Raw genomic sequence first — 24,711 nt, 5'->3', positions numbered from 1 at the left:
TTTAGTTCAATAAAAACAACTAATATTTGATTTTACATAAAAGAAATCTATTCGATCTTTGGGAAGGCGTTACCAAATACACGCTAACTTCATAAAGAGATATTTGTTAATTTTACTTTGAGACAATAACTCAACGCGTAGTGGCAAAACCAAACAAAGGAACCGCAAAACATTCTTCAATGTATTGAAATTGAAATCATATCATGGACTCAAACTTTTCACAAGCATTCTTAAAGTGTTTAAACAAACTACAATGAACTTATTTTTGATAGGTTAGATTTAACTCACTTCCAACTTATTTAACTCACAAATTAATCGAACAAAGTTCAAGTTAATATATATTAAAAAATACACCTTTTACATATTCCAAGTACAATAAATACGTTTTTATACTTTCATATATGCATCAACATTCATTATTATGTTTTCCACCTAGGAACAACTTTGTGCCCATGGCTTTCTCTTCAATTTGAAAATGGTTTTGGGATCCAATTCTGTAGAATAGTAAGTGTTGTGCTTTGGTTGTTGTCACACATGATATGAACAAGCACAATAAAATACAACGTAAAGTCTACAAGAACACCAAAAGGGAAGACAGGACTTAAAGTGGATACTCATTAGCTTTAATTGTTTTGCCTTTAACCGTTAATGATCTTTCAGTGCTACAAACTTTATAATAAATAATTCTTCTACATTAACTCAATTCAGTGCCGCTCTTTAATCATGGAAGAATCTAACAACATATTTTAATATAACAAAGTTTTATTTAAAACCTTTCTTCATATTCATCATTTCTAAACTTTTCATTGTGAGAAAAGTGTTCCTAATACGTTTAGGTTTAGTTTTTGTACTGTATGGTCCATCGATAGATCAGTCTAACGGACCAAGGTCAAGCGGTGGTCCATTGGCAGATCAGTCAAACATATCAAGGTCAAGCGGTCGCAAGCCGCCCGCTACAGGTGAACCTCACATTGGACGCTGAAACGACTGTTCCATCGGAGTCTCAGTTCTGAACACACTAAATCGGTTAACCCGTCGGTCAGACGGATTAAACACTCCCTCCGCCTTCATCTCCAATTGTACTTTGTCTCCACTTTTATGGAGACCCTTACCTATAAGGACACCCGTCAGGCCGAACGACGGCCAAACCAAAACCTGAATCAATCAATTAGACATTAATTAAGATAAAGCAAGTCAGTAATCAAAATTAAAAAGCAATTGGATTATGATTAAGGAACCTTAATCATAGATCCACACCGGAAACTATAAATGGAGGTCTAAGGTAAGTTGATGATAATTTTTAATTCGCATTTATTACAACAGTTATAATTATGTACCGATCGGTCTCATCCATCTGACCAATCAAATGAGAAGGAAGACTATTGAACGAAGGATTCAAGTTAAAAAGAATACATAAAAAGAATTAAAAAGTAACTTAAGTATTGACAGTAGATACTTGGCTATTACACCCCGAAACGGTTTCTATAACAACTTTTTTTTGCCCAATTAGTTAACCACATAACCTTAAAATTAACCCATCTGGTTTTTATATTGGTCTTCCTTTACTTCTAGCAGTGTGAAGAAGAATCCCGATTTTAGAATCTCTATTTAAATCTCTTCTTTTGTTGGTATTTGGTTTGTCTTGATGCGTGATGTAAACACGCACACTTTACATTAACTCCCAAAAATGAAGTATGAGTATATAGTTTGTTCCAACACATGTTGCATCAATAATTGAGAAGTGATAAGAAACTAGGAGCAGTGTACACTGTCCTAGAATGTTCACCGACCCAGGTGAATGGACTAAATATAGCATCTTTACAAAGTAGCTTTAGGTTTTCCTTTTCTGTTGTAGTCTGCATTTTTTTTTATATTATAAGTATTTATTATATTCAAGAAACATTTATTTCAATAAACTTATTTACTAGTTGTTCTCCATACTGACCACACAATAAAATAAAATAATTAATTTAATGAAATGCACTTTTTTTCTCACACTAGTCACCTGACTATTTTATAATGTTTACCCATATTTGGTTTCTATATTTTAATATTTATTTGGTCCTCGAATTCATTTACTCGAATTTATACTTCGTAAACTCTGGATGGTTTGAATTAATTTATTTTGCTGTATAAGAAACAATGACGATGAATATTAGTAGTTGAATATTCCATACGGAGTTAAAATATAATACATTATTAACAACTAATTTTATATAATTATCAAAATAAATTAATCACTAAATATTAACTACCAAATTTTTATTTTTAAATTAATTTGATTAATTAACGAACAATTTAACGATGAATTATAATAATTTTTTCTTTCATTGATATTTATATTTTTTATCTGTACTTTTTTATCCTTTTGTATTGTTTATGAAACCATTCAGCGTTGAATACGTGGTCGAAACTCGCCCTCAATGGTTGCTCTGTAATTTTCATTGATTAAAATTTATATTGAACACCTTCAATCAATCACAGAATTTCAATTTTATAACTGTTTGGTCTGGTCTTATAGGGTTGCTAAGTCTTTCTTTTGTTTGCTTCTGTGTAGACTACTGTTCATGGAAGAAGAAATGGAGAAGGAAGAAAATTGTGCCCAATTTTAATATTTTATCTTTAACTCCGATATTTTGATCTATTAAATTTTTTATTAATAATTTTAATAAATATATTAAATTTAACATTTAATCTGACTAAAACAAAAATAAATCATGTCCACAAATAAAGATGAAATAAAATAATACAATTCTTAAAAAAAAAAAAGACTTGAAAACCAAAATTATAGATAACAACTAAAAAACGTTAACATTACAATTTAGCTTTTAATGTGTAAAATAGTAATGAATTAATTAGAAATATAATCTTGAAAATAACTATAATAAAAACTAATGTTTTTTCGTAGTTTTCAAGTAAAAGATAATAAAAAAAAGTATTTAGGCTATTACGCATAATATGATTTCTTTTTGTAATACGTTAAACATGTTTTTTCAGCTGACATTTGGTGAAAAGATTCGAAAGGTAAAATCGAAATAAAATTGAACTTATTAAGCAATACAACTGATACTTTTTTTTCTTTTTTTTTTTGAGTGAGTTTTATTAAATCACATTATTTTAAAGTACTTTTATAGTTTTTGTTTGAACAAAAGAATCTTACAAAACTTTTATTTTTATAATTTTTAAATTTAAAGTAAAATTTTCATTTTGTATCATGATATTTTGTATAATAGATATAGTTCTGATATTAATCTTTGTCACATCATACTATCTGATATTAATTTTATTAAATCTAAACATTAAATTTATGAACTTGTGACAAATCTCTATTAACGATATTTTCTAAATTCAAGACTTTAATCATAAAAATATATTTAATTAAAACATATTAATCTACACGTAAATCTAAGGTTTTGAATTTTAATAAAACTATAAGTTACAAAATCAAAACTTTAAAGTATAAATAAAAATTATTAAAAATATATTATATAAAGCATTTTATGAAAGTATTTATAAAAAGTAAAATAATGTGACAGTAAAAATTAATAAAATAAAGTAAAAAGTTCACAATGTCAACTTTAACCATAGTTTATCACGCCTTGTCACTCAATCAAATAAATAGTATTATTTCAAAATGATATTTTTTCTTTTCTTCATTCACAGTGAAAGAAAAAAAAAACATAAGGCACAGTAACAAAGGACTTAAAAACGAAAGTTTAGCAAAGGTAAAGAAAAAAAAAGGGGGAATAGATGCAGTGAAATCAGCAAGTCAAGTGGTGAATGATGAGGGTACAAAAGTGTGGTGCGTAGCAGAGGATTATAGCCAGTGTCATAGTTTCTGATTTGTGAAGAATCAGGGATCGGGAAAGAAGTAACGAGGGAAAAGTTACGTGTGAGCATTGGAGGCACGTGGCGGAAAATGAATTGTGATGTGCGGCAGGATGGCCACGTGGTGCACACGTGTTGAAAGTGAGGAGCGGTGAATGATGGGTGTGGAAGGGTGAGAGGGGAACACTGAACAGTGGTGATTGAGAAAATGAGGTGTGTTCAGTTGATGACTCCATTGGGCATATAATAATGGTAAACAACAAATCCCGAAAAGGGCATAGAAACCATTTTAAAAAGGAGCCACGCCATCATATGATTACGCTGTCAGTGTTGGTGGGCCCATAGGGCTTCGAGGTTAGCGAAATTGGGCCCACTTTGATTTACGGAACGAAACGACGAAAGAATCTATAGAAAAGCAGTAGTGACGTTGGAGAAACTGAAGTGAAAAGCAAGGTTCAGAGAAAACGCGGAACCGTGGGTTTGGGTTTGGTTTTGGTTTTGGTTTTGAGAGAGTTTTGGTGTTCTGATTTCCAAAGTGAACGTACACTTGGGCAGTTTGGTGGTTTTGGATTCCACACTCTTCCTCATGGCGCGTGTCTTCCACCACTTCTCTGTCCCTTTGTAAATTTGCACCAATTTGAGAATTATTTACACAACCTAGAAAAAAAAAAATGCAGTTACATGTGGGAGTTCGAGCATTGACATTGTCGAAGAAAGTTCAACTTCAACATTGCCGCTGAGAAACCTGTAGAACTGACAGCTGTTAGAAGAAGACGATCATTGATATTTTAAGAATTTAATAATTACTATTACTATGGTGTAACGAAGATAAAAAGAATGAACTGGTGTCCTTGGTATACTTTGGTCTTGTCTAAATATAAAGAATGAGAATAGAAAAATAACAATACTTTATTAAATTATTTGATGTGAGCACATTGATTAATTAAAGTCTTCAGTTATTATAAATTGAATTTTATGTAAAACTTATTATTTATCTTCAACATATTAATTTGATATTGTAATGTTAGATCATGATGATTTTTTAAAGAATAAATATGTTTACAATTTGTTAATTTTAATGTGAAATTAAAATTGATTCATGATATTTTTATCTAAAATTTAAAAGCTAAATGGACAAATTCAATAATTTTTTTAAATTTTATTTATTAAATAATAGTGTTCAAACTTACGTTTGAGATATAAAAACTTAAATGTTAATTAAAATTACGTAAAAATATAATAATTAGAATTAGAAGAATTATATTTACTTATTTTATTTTTAAAATTCAATGATTAAACTAAATTTGAGATAAAAGCATATTATTTTAATTTTACATCAAAATTGTCTGAAAGCATGTTTATCTATTTTTAAAATACATCATAGATAAAAATATTGTATATAGAGACAAAAGAATTCCCCATTGTATCTTTCCTTAAATAGTAATTGTATACATTATTTTCGGGATGAGATAATTTACTTAAAGTTGTCGGGAGGTATGGATTAATACAGATTAATACACAATCAATAGTTAAATTTTCCCCGAGAAATTAAGTAATTAAATCTTGACTAATATATTATTTGAAAAGTTAAATAAAATTTTTAAACTGCGTTTAATTTTTTTTTTCAGTCAAAGGAAGAGGCTCAAACTCCCAAAACATATGAAATTTCAAATTTGTTATGGTCAACCGTGCTAAGCGCGATTTAAATATGGTAGGTTTAGTTTTTGAAAAACATCACACAAAAAAAAAAAAAACAATTCGTATGTTTAAAATAGTGGGAAATTGAAAATATTGAGTGCTCTGGGTGACCGTTAATGTCAAGTGTTGAATTATGTGAAACTTGGAAAAAGTCAGGAACAATTAAATGTGTTTTTGCAAGTTAGAGAAAAACAAGTCAACTTTAGCATGGGCTAAGTAATCACCCCGTTGATATGTTTTATTTACAATATGTGAGGAAACAATTATAATATATCAATAAAAGTTGTATGCAGTTAGAGAAATAAAGCTCTGAAGTGAAGTCGTAACAAATTAAAAGAATAGGTAAAGTCGTATTTACGTATGTAACCTCTACATTGTCAAGTATTGTATGCAATTAGAGAAATAAAGCTGCAAATTGGGCTTTACATAAATAAATTTAACCTATATATTAAGAAATACTAAAGCCTTATACGTTCTACTAGGTACTATGAACTTTAGAAAAATACGATTTAATCTTTTATTATGAATTTAATTTAAGTTCTCTGGTACGTGTTAATTATATTGGTTATCTTTTTATGTTTAAATAATGCATTAATTCATTAAATGACATAAAATAAATAATATAAGGCTCAAACATAACACTAAGTTCACTAGGTTGTAGTTGAAAAGAGAGATCAAGAAAATTATTTATCCTATATAAATATATCACTCAAACATTAGAGATAATATTTGAGTGATAGAGCGTTGGACATTTAAACGTGACTAAGATGGTCACATGTGTCTTAAACATAGAATTTGAGATATATTTTGAACACATAAGTGTTGGGTTATGTGCTTAAGTTATCAAAGGATGACACATAAAGGATGATGTTTTGGGTTACATTGTTGAAGGTATTGCTCATGCGAGATGGTTGAATATTTCTTAAATTGAAGATGCTACTCAAACAAGTGAGACTCACTCAAATGTAGATATGTTGAAACACAATGATTTTGTTGATGATGTTACGATAGAGTTGATGTTGTTTATTCATGTTGTGATTATTTTGTCATACATATTTATGACGATAATATAATATAAAAAAGTGTAATATGTTATATGTGTTCTAAAGAGATATATAATTGATGTTAAGACTAGAGATGTAATGAATGGATGACATATGTCCTTTTTGAGTGGTCGTATGTGATAGATATTGTTATATTACTGATGACAAACACTCTAGCAGTGGCCAAACACATAAAAGGAATATTAGACTTCATCAAAGATAGCTGAGTCCAACCTCTTATTTTTTTTGGGTTAGTGATTTATTATAACTAGTATAATATGTTTGTTTGTGCCTTGTATAATAGGTCAATTAGTATAAAGTTTTCTTTGAGCCTTGAGTAATACTGTAGGGTTTATGGGCTTATAGTTTGCAATAAATAAGGCGCTTTTCAGGGTTGATCCTAAACCCTAAATCACAAGTCAACTCTCATTCACGCTTAGCTTACTATCCAAAAGTGAGGATATGTTGGTCTCTACTCCCTTCGTGCATGAGACACATGTTATTGCTACTTGGCAAGACACTTTTGGCATATGTGTCTCCCTTGGTTCCCAGGTTAGAGAAAATTAGGATTTTGGTCTCTTTTTTTGTGAGACACCTTTAGAGTTTCTTAGGTTATAATATAAGTCATCTCACAATATAAAAACTATTTTGAGATTAGTAAATAAATGTTGTCAAATTTATGTTATTACTTGTCTTTAAACTCACTTAGGCTAGAGTACTTCTTCTAGGTTTTCTCTAACCACCATTTCTCTTGAGTTGACCCAACCTCTTTTGAGAGCACCAAACACCGACTCACCAACATCATAGTCGAGCTATTTCATCCATTTTCATAAAGCTTCCACACCCACCATAACTTTTACTCCTTGTTTGGAACTTACGACTTGGAGGAGGAGTAATCAATTACTTATATACATGTTTATGTTTTGATTTATATGTATATAATGTTTGATCTGGGTAGTTTTGATTGGATGGTTCCATTACCCTTCATAGGTGATGCATGATACCTAGGGAGGTGACAAACCTTATGTGATGATGATAAATTTGAAAATCACACTAAGAGATTTATCAATTGTATTATTGTTTAATTAAGTAGATCGTGAAGTCATGAGAAGTTGAAAAAAACTTACATTTGATTTAGTAACAAATGTGTCATATCATATGTTTAAGATACGTCAGATATTAGCATTTAATAATAATTATATATAATGATTTTTACAAGTTTTATAAAAGACATTTTGCAATTAGTCTTTGATGATGTTTAGTTAAATGTGTGTTTACTTAATATCACATGCTTATGATATTGAAATATAAATCATGAACTAAACATGATAACAATATATGAATAATAATTACACATGATAATGAAAAGGATGATATATGATGATAATACATACATGATAATATTCATATTTGTTTACATTATCTTACTTTTATATATATATATATATATATATATATATATATATCACTTGTGACAATTATACTTAACACAAAAATCTATCTCATTATAAGTGGTGGTAGAAGGAAGTAAATTTTTAGACAGTGTAATGGTTTTATTTAATTACGTTGAATATGTATAATAGCTTGAAAACTTGTAATCCTAATCTATATATAGTATGTCTATAAATGTGATAAATATAACTCTACATATATAATTTACTTATTCCTTTAACATGAAAATATTTGTGCATGGTGCTACTTTTTAATTTATAAATACATCAAATATAAAATTGTGATGCATGTATTAAATTTTATCTATATATATATATATATATGTGTGTGTGTTAACGAGCCTCAGAGTTTCAATTGTTGATCATATGAAAATATGTGTCAACGAGCGGTCAATCGCCTAAGTGGTGCCAAATGGACCCTACGTTGGCCCTCAGGGTCCCAATTGTTGATCATATGAAAATATGTGTCAATGAGTGGTCAACCGTCTCAGTGGTGTCGAGCGGATTGTACGTCGACCCTTAGGGTCTCAATTGTTGATCATATGAAAATATGTGTCAACAAGTAGCCAATCAGCTTAGTTGCGCCAAGCGAACAATATGTCGATCAAGTTGTGATGTTGGATATATATATATATATATATATATATATATATATATATATATATATATATGTAAATATGTGTCAGAGAAACAACACTAGACATTTATCGAACAAGGTTGTGCAACCATCAATGTCGAATGGTTATTAAGATAAACAAGTTAGTTGGTGGTTAAGGATCAACAAGTCAGTAATCAAATTTTAAAAGTAATTAGGCCTTGATTAGACCAAATAGAAAACTATAAATATAGGTCAAAGATAAGGTTATTGAGACTTTTCTTCTGCATTTATTACAACATGATTTGATATTACCGATCAAATTATTACTGACTTAAATATCAAAATCTCTTCGGTAAGTACACTAATCGACATAAACACTTAAAAAGAAAAGAAACTCGAACGAATGAACGAAACGTGAAATCAAAGACTGAGCAAATTATTTAAATACAAATTATTTAGCTCCCTACACATTGAAACATATATGATATGAGCAAATATAAACCCGTAAATGAAAATCTCCTTATTCAGAAAATTGTGAATTAAGTAAAAAGTGACAGCAAACTTGTATTCTTACAAGCAATTTGAAGAATAAATATGTAGCAATTTTGTATTAATATGAAAGACATTTTTGTAAAAATAATATAAAGTAGTTAACAAAATTAACATTTTCAATTAATTTAACTAATTTAAGATGTGAATAAATCAGAAGAAGTCTTTGAAAGAGGGAGAAAGTATTAACCGTGTCTTCATGTATAATTGAGCTAGAAATTCAATGCGCTCTGAACGCCAGAGGCAGGTAGCCCGTGGTCCCATTAATTAACTCTTGGAAAAACCAGAGTAAGAAAGCAGGACATGGTCACATATAAAAGGTTTTTGTCCTTATTTATTTATTGTTTTAAGAGTTTGGTACAGTATCTTTAATTTTGTACTTATTTATTATTAATATAAATACTTATAATTTTTCAAGAATAAAATAAACTAAAGTTTAATAACCAAATACATAGACAAATTGTACAGAATTATTTTAAATTTAATTAGAAAGCTTCAAATCTTAAAATATATTACAATTTATTGAACTATAAAATACATATATAGGCGTTGAGAGTTACCGTTACTCTTACGCGCAGTGCGCGAGTTTGGGCCCTAGAGCTTACTTACACCCCACCACAATTTGCAAGCAAGAAGAGAGGGACATGTGAGGTTTGGTCCAAACTGGGTCCCACCACTTCTCACAGCGCAAACAAACTGTTAAAGATCTCCTCCATTTCCGCTTCAAACCCTAACATTTTGTTCAAATTACAAAAATGCCACACCATCATCGTTCACCTCTCCCACACTCAATGGCATGCCTGTAATTTTGGCTGCCCCTGGAATTAATAAGAATAACCAAACTTTTTAAAAGCTAGATGCAGGTATTTGGGCCAATGGATGCACCCAGACGGGTTAGTTTTTGTAATTGCAAGTTATAACCTGTTACCTGCCTCTCTTTATTATTGCCCTCTCGTTTCCGCATTCAACGACCAAAACAAAAACAATTTCACCTACCACTTTATAAAACCCTTCCTTTCTCCTTTCCCCCAATCACTCTCTGTTCATTTTGTTCCTTCATTCCTTCCACGAACCAAACCCAGGGAAACACTTTTCCTTTCAGTTTCCGAAGACAAACAAACACTGAAAACAAATCATGGCCGGTTCTTCCAAGAGACATTGTTTCTCCGATGAGGATGGTTGGATTGCTCCCACGGACCCTGGCTTTTCTGGGCACAACTACTCCCATCACAACCAACACGGTTTTGTTTCTAGAACATTGGGTTTTGGCACTTTCTACAACAGAGGGTTCAGGAGCCCCTCTATTCTTTCGCCAAGATCTGGGAGATTTTATGATGCCAGATTCGAAGATCACCAACCGCACTTTCTTGAAGCTTGTTTTCTTTGCAAGAAGCCACTCGGGGATCGTGACATCTTCATGTACAGGTTAATTTTACAGATTTCATCTTCTTGCACCTTCGATTACTAATATATATTACATTCCTCAATCAATTCCCTTTTAGATAAATTAGATTCCTTCGGCCTTCCAGTTTTTACTATGATTCTTAATCTAAATCTTTCTTTCTCTATCTCTTCATTCCTGAGAAATTATTACATGTTTCTTGTTCTCAACAGTCTGTTGCTATGGTTAATTGAGTGATTTGCAATTGCAGTGTCATGAATTTATGGTAAATTGGAAATCTTGATTGCATGTCTTGAAACTTGCGATGCTGGGATATCTTGATAATTTATATTTTTGTTAGAATTTGTACCCTAAGCGTTTTTCCATGTCAGGATCTAATAAAAAGAAGTTTTTTCCTTTTTTCTTTTCTTTCTTCAATGCTTTTGATTAGGTTTGATTTCGATTTGGTAATTTAATTGTGGTTTTCATCTGAATGTGAATTTGAATATTGTTGGATCTCTATGACATGGCTCTGACGGTGTGTGAATTATTTGTACTGCAGAGGGGACACGCCTTTTTGTAGCGAAGAGTGTAGACACGAGCAAATAGAGAGAGACGAAGCCAAGGAGAAGAACAAGAACATTTCTTCTATAAAGGCTTTGAGAAAAAAAGAGCAAAGAAAATCTGTCTCCCCAAACAAGGCCCAGAATTACTCGTTTCGTGCAGGGACGGTTGCTGCCGCTTAGATGAAACTTGTATGCTAATAGAATACAAAGAAAAAAAAAACAGTTAAACCGCTTCAGAGTTCTCTAAAAAGAAAGGAAAAGAAAAAAACAATGAAGAGAAGGAAAGTAGAAGTGAAGTTCGGAGTTTGCTTTCTTTCCATGAAAAAGGGTCAAGAGAGAAGAGATCCTCCTCTGAAAGGATTTTTTGTTCATGAAGCTGTATATGGTAATACGTATAGAGAAGCTAGTTGCGTGTTGGATCCTCTCTACCAAATGACTCATTTTTCAGGATTCTTATTTTTTAAAATATTATATATATATATATATATATATATATATATATATATATATATATATATATATAACTATATATAAAGGGGATTCCCTCTTTTGTGTCCACATTTCATAATTCCAATTTTACCCTTTATAATTTAATTATTTATTAAATTTTTAAAAATTAACGGTTATTTTTATAAGTTTTTATAAAATTATTTACTTATCTCTTTTTTCTTTTTTTCTCTTACTATTCATCAATAGTTATTTTTCTCTTATTTTCTTCGTACATTTTATTTTATTTTTTATAAATATACTTTTATTTTGTTTATTAAATTAATAACATTACAATATCATCAATTCTTAATATAATTCAAAAAATGCGTAATCACAGACGCGATAGCGCCTGTGTTTACACTAATATATATATATATATATATATATATATATATATATATATATAAAGCTATTAGATATAGTATCCTATGTGATGTGGTGGTGTCAAACAGTTTCGAAGTTTTAACGAAGAAACTTAATTGCTACCACATGTATTTCTATAACTTGTTATACTGTTTTCACCTTTTTAAGTGAACATTAAATAAGAATCCATGAAAGGAGAGTTATATCTGCTGTATCTGTGGCCTGCGAAGAATTTGGGATAGTGGAATTTTGAGGTCTGAAACACACTACCATGTTATTGATACTTTACAGAAGAAAAAAATAAAATTTTGGAAAAAAAGAAAAGAAAAGAAAAACCTGCTACCGACCTATGATTTCGTTTAGTTATTAATGATAATTAGGTTTTAAAAATTTTTCCTTATGACTTTAGTTCATATTTTTTAAAATTATTGATCTTAGTTTATTTATACTTATAGAAAAATTCAAAGTCCTCTCTCCCTCCCTCTCCTTTCCTATTTATTAGTTTTTCACAAGCATTTTGCTATTTTTAGATACTTTCTGAACTGGTTGGTATATGCGTTTCTTTAGCTTTTATTACTACTGGTGATCGTTGGTGTATATGTTGTATATATTCGCCATTACAACTATTTTTATATGTGAATTTGGTTTCTTTTATATTACAAAAGTAAGAAAAAAAATATGAGGAAAATTTGATTTTTATAAATATTTTTCATCAAGAAAAGAAGTATGAGATAGTTTTTTTAATCTAAAATTAAATTTGATTTTAAAAATATGTAAATAAATAAATAAATAAATGATGTAAGATATAAAAAATAATAAATACTAATTAAATACTAAAATGGAAACGGTATATTTAAAACAAAGCATGTTTGATTTAGCGATTTTTATAATTTATAATAGAAGTCCTTGTATTGTATTAAACTTGTTCCAAATTTAAGTAATAAGTTTCAATTAAATTTTATTAATATTAACATATTAATTTAAAAATCATTATATTTTAGTGATTTTATAATAATTAAAACATATTTTAAAATTATTGTATTGTAAGCTAGGACATTAAATTGATTAGCTTATTACTTTAGAAAATTATCATATACCAGTCAACTGATGAGAAAGAGCGTTGTAAACATAATTGATCCATATTTATGATATAGTAGAACCTTTTCTATTCTATTGTTTTTTTCTTAATTTTTTATGAGTTTATTTTAAGAAGGCGAAATATGTGTCAAGTTTAATTATTTTATTCTTATTTCAAAGTAAAAATTTACGGGTCTTTCTTCTTTCACTTCCCTTTTTTCCAGATTCAGAATGCAAAAAGATTTCCGAAACAGTGAGGGTAGTTTGGAAATTCCATATTTTTGAACGTACAGGCAGAAAAATGTGGGGTGCAGGAAGAACCATCCAAATTATTTAACAACAATAATACCATTTAGTAGCAGCCCATTCCAAATTCATCCTCTATCTTGTTTATAATTTTCTACACATAATAGTGAAACTTAAATTAGGAGAATTTATAATTCATTGTATAACTTATTTCATTTAATTTTAATAAATAGTAAAACATAAAATTAATGTATAGATGAAAAAAATTTAAGATATTTTTTATATTTCTTCTCTTATTTCTTCTCTTCACCTATGATGTTTATTTTCTATTAGTAAAATACAAACTTGTGGTTAAAAACAAAAAAAAAGTTAAACATAAAAGTATTATTTTTACTCATTCTCACATGTCACCATTCATTAAGAAAAAAAATATAATTATCTATTCACACAAAAAAATATTTTATATCTGTAAAAAATATTTTAAATATAAAGATTTAAATATCTTGTCTTGTTTTTTAAGTTTTTGACACTCTAACTAGTTGAAGTGTAAAAGTATTTATTTTTTGTAAGGAAATTCTTTCTAGGAATTTAAGATGGAGTCTTAAATATTACATGTATTTTTATAGCGATTTTATAACTGTGACTTATTTTTGGTAATTTTTCCTTTATGCAAGCATGTCTCTCCAGCTTTTGGTTATGATTCAACTAGTAATTAATGAAATTAAAGAATTTAAAGAAACGACAATCCTTTTTGTTATAAAAAGAAGTACAAAAATTATGCAATTCAAACTGATCATTAAATACGCATAAATCAAAACTATATCTTTTGATTCGAAAAGCATTTAAAATTATACAAGGCCAAATATATTTTTAGATTATATGATTTAGAAATATATTAACACAATATTTTTTTACAGATTACACACTTTAAGATACATCTCCAAAATTATAGAATACACTATTTAAACTGTATTTATAAATCATCTAATTTAAAAAATATTTTTCAAAATTTACAATTTGATAATATAATTCATACATAATTTAAACTTTTCCAACGAAGAATGCGAAAGAAAGATTGGGCTTAAAGGAAGAAAAACTCTAGAATTTAGATATCACTATTTGATGATTTGATTTTCATTATTTCTGACTTCAGATGTCAGCATAGGCAGATCAAGCCACCTGGCAATTAATTGCATACTTGAAGGGCAAGTGTGTCACACCGAAGGACGACCGCATTGCAAAGCGTATTAGTAAAATGAAAATTAATGCTATAATATTTTTTTTAACATTATTAGTTAAAGTTGCTTAATGATGAAGGGAAACATTAACCAACAACTATAATTTTAATGACGTTCACTATTAATAAAAGATTTCGAATAAAATTGATAGTTTTCGAATAAAAGATATGCTACACTCCTACTAAACAGCCACGTTGTTGCACACGTGACCTCACGTGAGGGGTTTTGTACACGGTCAACTCTTACGATTGAAAAATCGTGTATAGTAGTAACTTTTGGTTTACACGCTAATCTTAATTTTATGCCATGCGATCGATTTTTCTGGGAGTACCTTTCAGAGCAAGGATAGTAGTAATATTAGTAGCATTTTCATTTCATTTTATATTTATATATATTTTTGGGGCCAAAGCGACAACAACGTGACCTTCAAGTTCCGAATCACTCATTCCGTGAGCCGTTTTTCCATCCTCTTTTCCTTCTCATCGCCACCGTCATTCGTCGTGTTTTCGTCTCTGTAACCGCCGCGATCGTCTTCGTCGTGCGGTGTATATGATCACTCCGCCAAGAGATGCTAGAGGATCAGGTGGCGTACCTCTTACAGAGGTACCTTGGCAATTATGTGAGAGGTCTCAACAAAGAAGCTCTCAAGATCAGTGTCTGGAAAGGTTCTCAAAATCTTAACTAACTATTCTTTTTTATTTATTCATTTCATTTTCTTAATCACTTTCTTTACTTTCTATTTAGCTATTTCTTATTTACACTTGATTTCTAGTTGAGATTAGAGTAAGGCTACGAGTTTGTGTTGAATTAAATTTGTCGAATTGAAATTCAAGTGTTCAATCTGCTGGCAGTGCTAGAGCTACCGTAGCGAGTGTGCGTGTGTCGTTAGAGTAGCTAATTTTGTTTGAACTTATTGTTTTCGGTGGTTGTGAAACTTCTGCATTGAACTAATCAACGTAGTTAAACTTCTGCATTGAACTAATCAACGTAGTTATTTGGGCGTTAATATTTGTCGAATTGGATATACTAAGTGTTCAATCCGTTGGTCCTGCCAGGGCTACCGTTTCGATTTTTCGCGAGTGATTTGACTAGCAAATTGTGTTTGGAACTGTTGTTTTTGGTGATTGTGAAACTTCTGCATTGTTCCGATCAATGTGGATACTATTTTCGGCGTTTATGTTTGTCGAATTGAATTTCAAGTGTTTAATTTGTTGGTCGTGTCAGAAGAACTATAGCGAGTATGAGCTGGTGGTTCGAGTTGCAAATTGTGCCTGCAACTGTTGTTTTTAATCATTGTAAATTTTCTGCCTAGTTCTCCAATCACTGTAGCTTTGAATGAGATTGGGAAAAGGCACCGGGTAAAATGATTCTATTATCAACAATTGGCATTTGGCTATATTGAATTTTTTATGTTTCTATTTTTTTTCCTCTTTCCCAAAATGTGTTGGAGAATCAAATGCATAATTTGTTCTAGCTGTCCTAGCGGTGTTCTAATCAATGTGCATTTGTTCGTGAGGTCCATCTGTGCAAACAGATATGCATCTTAGTTACTAATAATCATTATTGGAAGATTGTGGGTACGTTTGAGAGCATGGTTTTGGAGGGGAAGGAAAACGAAGACAAATTTCTTATTTTTAAACGAAGAGAATTATATCATATTTACACAAATAAACTAAATATTACGACATCCAACCTAATCTATCATTTTATTTCTTTCATAAAAAAAAAAAAAAATCAAATTAGAGGATATTTTTTTGAAATGAAAAATTTATTCTTTCTTCCTTTTTCCTTTCAGAATTCAACTCCCAAACATATCCTTATCGAGTTTATGGATGTAGAGTTGTTCGCTTTTACTTTTTATCTTCCTCATTAATTTATCTGAAATACCTACATATGAAACAGGCGATGTAGAGCTGAAGAATATGCAGCTGAAGCCTGAGGCTCTGAATGCTTTAAAGCTTCCAGTGAAGGTTAAGGCAGGTTTTCTAGGATCAGTGAAACTTCAGGTTGGTGGGGGATCAACTGCTTTCTCAGAATTTAGAAATATAATGTTGAATATATATATATATATATATATATATATATATATATTGCTTTTTTTTTTTCATATTGCTTCATATATATATATATATATATTGCTTTTTTTTTTTTCATATTGCTTCCTGTAAGTAAGGTATGTATGCATCCATTGAGTCGGAGGAGACGATCTTTGATTTTACTTTACTTTAATTTTGGTTCTTGACCATTTATGTAAGATTGAATGGCCAAGATTGACTCTCTTTCCTTCTACTGCAAACCTCTTTGGTCAAGGATGGACATAAAGGAAAACTAGACTGAGTTAGAAAGAAATAACAAGAGCTTAGATGAACAAATGGGAACTTTGAGCCTTGATCATGTTTGACGAAGAAATGAAAAGTTGAGATAGCTTTAATTTACACAATAAAGTAGCTCATCAAAAGCACTATATTTGAATTATTTTTTCTGTATAACTTTTCATTTGCCAGCTTTGTTCTCCTATTTGTGTGATTAATTTGTGGTGTAACCAACTGTTTTAGTTCTCATTTTTCTAATTTATATTATCTTATAGATGCAATAGGTGATTCAATAGCATTATTTCCTTTTGATTAACTAAAATTATCTTGTACTTTATGGTTTCTGTTTTTCACAGTTGATAAAAAAGAGAGGGACTTTGGGGATTATTTCAGCTGCATGACAATTGTATAAATGGAATGATTTTTCCTATTTATCTTCTTTGTTTTATAACTTCATGGGCATATTGTAATTGCCAAAGCTGTAAGAGCTGGTTTCTTTTCTATTTATCTATTGGTAGGAGACAAACAAAGTTGCAGGCCTCTTGGTTTGTTTTGGATTGTGGTAAAAGTTCATTATTGAAATATTTTCTCATTCATCATGCACCCATTTAGCAGAAGTCAAAAATTCCTTTCTGCTTGACTGATGGTCACATTTGATGATTGTGTTTCTTTTAAGGTTCCATGGAGTAGGCTTGGCCAAGATCCCGTTCTAGTATATTTGGATCGCATTTTCTTACTAGCTGAACCTGCAACTCAAGTTGAGGGATGTAGTGAGGATGCTGTCCAAGAAGCTAAGAAGAGCCGGATACAGGTAAGAATTCAGAAGTAAGAGTAAGATAAAGTGTATTCACTTTGGGTTGAAGATGATTTATTTTGGGAAGCTCACTTTTCTTCCATTTGGCAACAGGAGATGGAACTGAAACTTTGGGAGAAATCACAACAGTTAAAATCAGAAATGGTACGAATTTCAATTTTATAAATGTCTTTTTTTAAACAAATAGTGGATTTTCACTTTGGATTGTGTCCAGCACGATATATCCACCCAGCTTTATGTTCATCTGCTCAATTTCTGGACATGATTGAAATGGTAGAGCGCTGGATAAATACACAGAATTTTGCTCCCTCCAGGTTTTCTTAGAATTTGGATTTTAGAGCTACTCAGCCCTAAAAGCATCTTGTAAGTTAAGGACTGTGCATGTTTTATTTTAGTGACACATTTAGTTGATGTGGGGCTAAATACCATCCTTGAGGCTACAAATTAAGACAATTTCGAAAGAGGCTGTAACTAAAACGTTGAAGAGAGAGTAGGAGAGAAGTTTCAGAAAAAATGAATGTTATTACGAATGTGTGAAAAGTATATGTTGTGCATTTGATCCTTATATTTATTCTCAGTAGTCAATTAGATAACTTACTAGCTCTAGTCTCCTAATAGAGGGTGCATCTGTCCTAATTCCTAGCTAATTCAACTTAATTGTCACAATAGCTGGTCAGCAGCTGATTAGGCCGCAGCTGAGTTCAAACATCATAAACACACTCAATACTTTCACAGTACATGTACACTCATGAAATATAATACATATCCCAATAAGTTTCACCAGAAGACTGCAAAAACTGCACCACTGTCACAACTTTTGCTTGTTTCTTGTCAAAATCTGTATATGTTAACAATCAAAACTCTCCCAGAGTTGAAGGCAAATTCCAGCCTCACCCCTAAACCCCAAAGAAAGTATTTCGCATGAAAGTTGGTAACAAATTTGCCTTATAGCTAAATGGCGATGACATTTGAAAGTTATCTTTTCAATGTTGTGTTTCATTTCCTATCAGTGAATTGGTAATGTGTGTATAGTTTATTCATGGATTTTGGAATAAAGCCATGTCATATATAATTTTCGTATACCTATGCATTGGATACATATAAGTTTGAGGTTATGCATTCCAAATTCATCTCTGAATCTTTGTGTGAACCTATGCCTGCATGTTTCTGTATGATTAAGAATACCTTATATTAACTCATGTCTCTCGTTCTTTAATCTTAAGAATCAATCATGGTTGGGATCCCTCATTGGCACCATCATTGGAAACTTGAAGCTTTCAATTTCTAATATTCACATCAGATATGAGGATAGTGAGAGGTTAGAAATTTTGGAATGTTTTGTGAGTGGAAATTAGATCTGTCAACTTTTTATACCCTTTTATAGCCTGATATCTTGGTTTGTAGCAATCCAGGGCAACCATTTGCAGCTGGAGTTATGCTGGATAAACTCTCTGCTGTGACAGTTGATGATACCGGGAAAGAGACTTTTATTACTGGAGGTGGACTAGATCGCATTCAAAAGGTTCTCATGTGACTTATATTGGTTGTAATGATGAAATCCTTTTGTACGATTAAGATGCTTGTTCATTTGATAAAGTTTTACAGTATATCTTGCTTTGGAACAAAGTAAGGTTATCTAAATTTTTATTTTGTTTGAATGAATTTTTTTACCTGTGAAACATAATTTTTGAATGGAAATAATGGTTTTGTGTCTGTAATGATCAATACATTTGCTACATGCTAGTGTTTTTTTTCTTTTCGTTAATGTCTTCTTTCTACATTGCTTTGCAGTCTGTTGAACTTGATCGACTTGCAGTTTATCTAGATTCAAATATTATACCGTGGCATATTAACAAAACATGGGAAGATTTGCTCCCTTCAGAGTGGTTTCAGGTACGTATGCCAGAGGGGATAGGGAGGAGGGTTATGGGTTTACGTAGACTCATTATTTTTTTCTTTGACTTCTTTAAAGTCCTTTTCTTTTTCAATATTTATCATGTATTTAAGGAGTAACTTGTTTGGGTATAGTAGTTAGTTTGGTTATCATGATGCTGCTATGTTTATGATTAATGTTGATATTCTTGCTGTGTGAGAGGAGAGGAGTTGTTCCAACTTGGTTCTCTAGAAGGGTAGGGAAATTGGTGGGATTGTGTTCATGGTCTGTCTAAGATGTTTGGGGGTGTGTGGTTCTGCTTGTTTACTGTAATTTCTTAATGACTCGGTGTCACTGTTATTCTATCCTGATCCTTTAAAAAGTGGTTATTTTCTTTTCCTGTTAATATTACTACAACAATAATAACCTTATCCCACTAGGTGTTTCTACTAGGTGAGGTACATTACGTGGTGCTATAAGGCTTCGTTAAAGACCAGATTTTTAGTGATATTGCTCTCCATGATATCCCCCTTTTAAATTATTTTTAAAGTATTTTTCTTGGTGCCTTCAATGACCATTTTTGTTTGTGTTTTAATCATTTCTTTGTCATCTTTCTAGTGACAGTTGTCATGCCAATATTTCCTTGCATGCAATCATCCATTATCATAGTATTGGAGATATTGTATCAGCGGATATTAACTGTATTCTGAATTTTTGCATTTCACTTTCATTTCAATGTTTCACTTTTCTATTATAGTTAGTTACAAGTTAATTACTAGTTGTTTTAGTGCTGACTCAGCATTGAGTACTCTTATAGCTATCTCTGGTGTACTCGATGTTTAAATTATCTGACTCATTTTTGTTGGTAGGGGTGTATTAGGTGATATCATGCACGATACTTAGATCTGTAACAAACTTGAAAAATTCCAGGTTAACATACTCGGTCCATTATCTGACCAGATTCATTTGATGGAATTAAAAAACTGAATTTTGAAAAAAAACATGAAAAAGATGTCAAATGTTGGACAAACTAAGAATTTTTGTTTAATAATGTATGTTCATGTTACAGGATTATACTCACTAATAAAAGTTACAAACCATCTCATCCCATAAACAATTTAGTAACAAGTTCCCCATAAATAAGAAGAATAACATAAAAAGGAGTAGCACCTTTTAATATTGCCAGGTAGAAAGGAAGAACAATGATGCTTATTAACTTGAAAATCATCGCACTGGAAAGACTGAACAATGTAACTTTATTATGTTTTCACTGTAATTTTATTATCTTCTTTTCTTTTAGTTTCTTGGAAGTGATTTTCTTATAAAAACATTCAGATATTTAAGTATGGCACTAAAGATGGGAAGCCAGCTGATAAGTTGTTAAGAAAGCATTCGTACATTCTGCAACCAGTGACTGGGAAGGCAAAGTACTCCAAGCTACTGCCAACTGAAGTTGCTGATAGCCAAAAACCTTTACAGAAGGCCGTGGTGAACTTAGACGATGTTACAATCAGCATATCCAAGGTTCATTTGACTTGTTTTTTATTGTCTTTGGAGATTGTGTTTGTTTTTGTAGATAATCTTTGTATCTTTTTCTTTGTAGGATGGATATGGGGATATCATGAAATTAGCAGACAACTTTGCTGCATTTAATCAACGACTAAAGTATGCACATTATCGTCCACTAGTGCCAGTAAAAGCTGATTCCAGGTCCTGGTGGAAATACGCATACAGAGCTGTATCTGACCAGATAAAGAAGGCAAGGTATTTGAACCATCCGATTATTGTCTTTTGCCAAGCTAAATTTTGTAAATACCAATTTCTGTAGACAGGGAGTGTAACTTGCATAAGTAACTCCAATTTACAGCTTAATTTACTATTAAGTAACTCCAATACTATTCTTGGATTACATTTTTATTGTTTTCATCTTTATGCTGCATTTCAAAATTTAAGGGGTAGTTTCTCAAGCGATACTAGGAAGATGCAGTTCTAAAATTTCCACTCAGCTTTCTTCGGTCTATTTCTCAAGCTTTGTCTTCAATAAGTTCAGAGGATGTTTGGTTTGTTATTTTCTCATCAAACCAACACCCTCTTAAGCTTGCTACTTCGACATTCAGAATGCTGTACTGAAATTTTTGAAATCTAATAGTAGAGCTTTGTGGCATCTATGGTGATAGTTGATCTTTTTTTATCATGTTTAATGTTTATCTTCCATTGACTATGGATATTGTGCTTCTGTCAGTGGAAAAATGTCATGGGAACAAGTTTTAAGATATGCAAGCTTGCGGAAGAGATATATCTCTCTGTATGCTTCACAACTTAAATCTGATCCCACTCAGGTTACAATTAGTGGCAACAAAGAGATTGAAGACCTAGATCGGGAGCTTGATATTGAACTTATATTGCAATGGAGGTACGTTGTTTGTTTTGATGTTAGTATTTAATATTAATATTGAATTAATTATATGAAGAAACAAGGATATGTGAGCCTATAATTGATTCAACTACAGTATCATAACCACAGTCTATGTACATCTGCATACATTTAAAAAAATTTAATGAATCATAGGTTAGAAATTAGTAAAAAGCATTTTTGCAGTTTTCATTGCCATTTTATTAAGAATTATGACTTCTCGATCTGCTTATATTGATTTTATTTCATTTGAGCAAGCAAGCTCTCTTTTTGCCTTGGAACATTGTTGAGTTTTGGTGTGTATGATTTAGAAACTGTATTATTATAAAGAAAGATATTTAGATGCTTCTTTTTTTCACTGTATGAGCATCAGATATCTCTTCCTTCACATGCACTTTTACAACTTTGCAATCCACATATTTGGGATTAATCAAAAGTTTTATGCATGTTATATGTTACTCATATATTAGACCTTGGAACCCTCTTGTTTTGTTCTTTGACCTTGAAGTATCATATATTTGCAGAATGTTGGCTCACAAGTTTGTGGAACAATCGGCAGAGTCAAACCATAACATAAGGAAACAGAAAGCACAGAAATCTTGGTGGTCATTTGGATGGTGAAGTCTTGTCTTAAGATATTTTACTGTATCAGTAGCTAACTAATGAATTTTGTTTTAGTTTTTACTGTGAAGCTCACCTATGATCATGCTACAGGACTAGTGAATCCACTAAAGAAGAAAGTGATGAATTTAATTTCAGTGAAGAGGACTGGAACCAGTTAAATAAAATAATAGGATATAAGGAGGGTGACGATGGACAATTGGCTGTAAATAGCAAGGCGGATGTTATTCATACTTTCCTGGAAGTTCACATGAATCATAATGCTTCAAAGCTTATCGGTGAAACCAAAGAGTCCGTTGCTGAGTTATCATGCGAAGACCTCAGTTGCTCAATAAAGCTTTATCCAGAAACAAAGGTCTTTGACGTTAAGTTGGGCTCATACAAGTTATCATCACCAAAAGGTCTCCTTGCTGAGGTCAGCTGTCATTGACGTTAATGTTCTGCATTTTTTATTTTTATGCACATAATGCAAGTTGTGATATCTGGAATATTTGTTTCACATCCATTCAGAGTGCGACTTCCTATGATTCATTAGTTGGTGTCTTCCATTACAAACCTTTTGATGATAGTGTGGACTGGAGGATGGTTGCCAAAGCTTCTCCATGTTACATGACTGTATGCAGTTTGTCATTTTACCCCTTCCTTTACTTGAGTTTTTATTTTTTCGGTTTGCTTGTTTACTGATCTGTCTTTGGAGTTTGGACAGTACTTGAAGGACAGCATTGATCAAATTGTGAAATTCTTTGGGAGTAATGCTGCTGTAAGTCAGACAATAGCACTAGAAACTGCAGCTGCAGTGCAGGTATTATTTGACTTAACATCTCTTCTATTTGGGAACATGTTAAAATTCAAAGCTGGAATTGTATATTAAGTATGATACCTGGACTCTGTATATTGATTATGAAGGATAAGAGGTGAGACTTTGTGAAAGATGAGAGCACTATTTGAAAAGGGGACATCTGGGTTTACTAATTTGTTACTAAAAAATGTCTGGTGATTGGGGAGCGAGGGAGGAATTGGAATGAAAATGTACAAGGGAAAACTTGAAAAATCCGAAGTCCAAACTTGTCGAGATATTTTGGGAAGTTTCAAATTTGATTCCTATTGTTTTTAATTCTATATATTGGCTATATGTTGATTTAATTACTAGCATATCAATCCCACAATCTCGGACATTTGTTTCCTAGAATAGGCAGTGCTTGTTTCCAAATTTATTTAATTAATGTATATATGTATATCAGATGTATGTAATGAGACTAAACAAGGGATAAATTATTTTCTTCTAAACTTGAGAAAACTCTCTTATCTTGAATGATAGTAAGCTGGGATGAAAACAGGATTCAGTAAAACCATATAGATTTTAGTTTTTCCAGCTTCCCTATATTTCAAGTTCTCATTGTATTGTCTATGTTCATCTTTTCATTTTATTTCTGCTGACATATTTTCTCATGCTAAAAATTTATTTCTGACTTGCTACAAAGTTATGTTTAATCTTGTTGAAAAGGATGTTCTCATTAGCTTGTATTATTATTCCTAGATGACAATTGATGAGGTGAAGCGCACTGCACAACAGCAAATGAACAGAGCATTAAAGGATCATGCCAGGTTATATTCTCTGTCTTGCTCTGTTATGTCTGTGAGCCATAAGTAAGAAACTGTTCTATCTCTCATTTACATGTGCTGATTGGATCCTCTTGGAACTAATGATGTACATCATATATATAACTACATGGACTAATGCCTGCAATGTTAGCTCAAATCTTTACTGATTCTATATGTGGTGTTAGTGATTTGATCCTTATCACTGTGGTTCGATTCCATCTCTTTACTCGAAATTGAAAAGAATCTCTGAATATTATTGCTTGATAATACACAAGATAATATGAAATTATTATTGGATTCTAATCTAGTCTAATTTAAAAAGGATATATTAGAAAATGATGTCGAATAGAACCTGTATAAATAAAATATGCCCTAATTACTGGAAATTAGGTAATAAATTTAAACAAATTTGAACAAGAGGATCAAAATTCAAATCTATGTTAATTATGGTAATTCTTATGACACTCTCTCCATTGGTGAATGAACATACGTTGTTCCTAGCTTGCAAGTGAGATCTTGAAACTGTTATTTGGAAAGTTTCTTGGTGAA

At 31.1% G+C, this 24,711-nt stretch overlaps 2 protein-coding genes across 3 annotated transcripts in view; both read left to right on the top strand.

Moving 5' to 3' along the window:
- The first annotated feature begins 10,076 nt into the window (after positions 1 to 10,076).
- On the top strand, positions 10,077 to 11,566 carry LOC114168117 (FCS-Like Zinc finger 2). The gene is made up of 2 exons (XM_028052844.2): positions 10,077 to 10,592; positions 11,111 to 11,566. Exons 1-2 carry the CDS (start codon positions 10,303 to 10,305, stop codon positions 11,292 to 11,294), a joined length of 474 nt encoding a protein of 157 aa, XP_027908645.1. The 5' UTR covers positions 10,077 to 10,302; the 3' UTR covers positions 11,295 to 11,566.
- A 3,272-nt stretch (positions 11,567 to 14,838) lies between these two features.
- LOC114172411 (pleckstrin homology (PH) domain-containing protein) overlaps positions 14,839 to 24,711 on the top strand; it is a 52,846-nt gene continuing 42,973 nt past the window's right edge. For both annotated transcript variants that reach the window (XM_085667653.1, XM_028056901.2), the window contains exons 1-15: positions 14,839 to 15,192; positions 16,430 to 16,533; positions 17,516 to 17,650; positions 17,747 to 17,797; positions 18,877 to 18,971; positions 19,058 to 19,175; positions 19,445 to 19,546; positions 20,862 to 21,050; positions 21,130 to 21,290; positions 21,769 to 21,939; positions 22,464 to 22,556; positions 22,654 to 22,975; positions 23,071 to 23,175; positions 23,267 to 23,362; positions 24,098 to 24,165. In XM_085667653.1, the coding sequence (XP_085523779.1) occupies positions 15,096 to 15,192; positions 16,430 to 16,533; positions 17,516 to 17,650; positions 17,747 to 17,797; positions 18,877 to 18,971; positions 19,058 to 19,175; positions 19,445 to 19,546; positions 20,862 to 21,050; positions 21,130 to 21,290; positions 21,769 to 21,939; positions 22,464 to 22,556; positions 22,654 to 22,975; positions 23,071 to 23,175; positions 23,267 to 23,362; positions 24,098 to 24,165 (1,907 nt within the window). In that variant the 5' untranslated portion in view covers positions 14,839 to 15,095. The remainder of the gene's footprint in view (positions 15,193 to 16,429; positions 16,534 to 17,515; positions 17,651 to 17,746; positions 17,798 to 18,876; positions 18,972 to 19,057; positions 19,176 to 19,444; positions 19,547 to 20,861; positions 21,051 to 21,129; positions 21,291 to 21,768; positions 21,940 to 22,463; positions 22,557 to 22,653; positions 22,976 to 23,070; positions 23,176 to 23,266; positions 23,363 to 24,097; positions 24,166 to 24,711) is intronic.

Source organism: Vigna unguiculata, chromosome 2 (assembly GCF_037176805.1).
Source record: "Vigna unguiculata cultivar grain cowpea cultivar isolate G323 ecotype 2 chromosome 2, ASM3717680v1, whole genome shotgun sequence".
Lineage (NCBI taxonomy): Eukaryota > Viridiplantae > Streptophyta > Magnoliopsida > Fabales > Fabaceae > Vigna > Vigna unguiculata.
Note: the sequence above shows the minus strand (reverse complement) of the source record. Positions and strands in the feature narration are given on the sequence as shown.

Bases quoted from the DNA above. Each gene is read 5' to 3' on its own strand.
- LOC114168117 (XM_028052844.2), top strand. From the start codon at position 10,303: ATGGCCGGTTCTTCCAAGAGACATTGTTTCTCCGATGAGGATGGTTGG. The intron at 10,593-11,110 runs GTTAATTTTACA...TTTGTACTGCAG, and splicing joins CGTGACATCTTCATGTACAG to AGGGGACACGCCTTTTTGTA.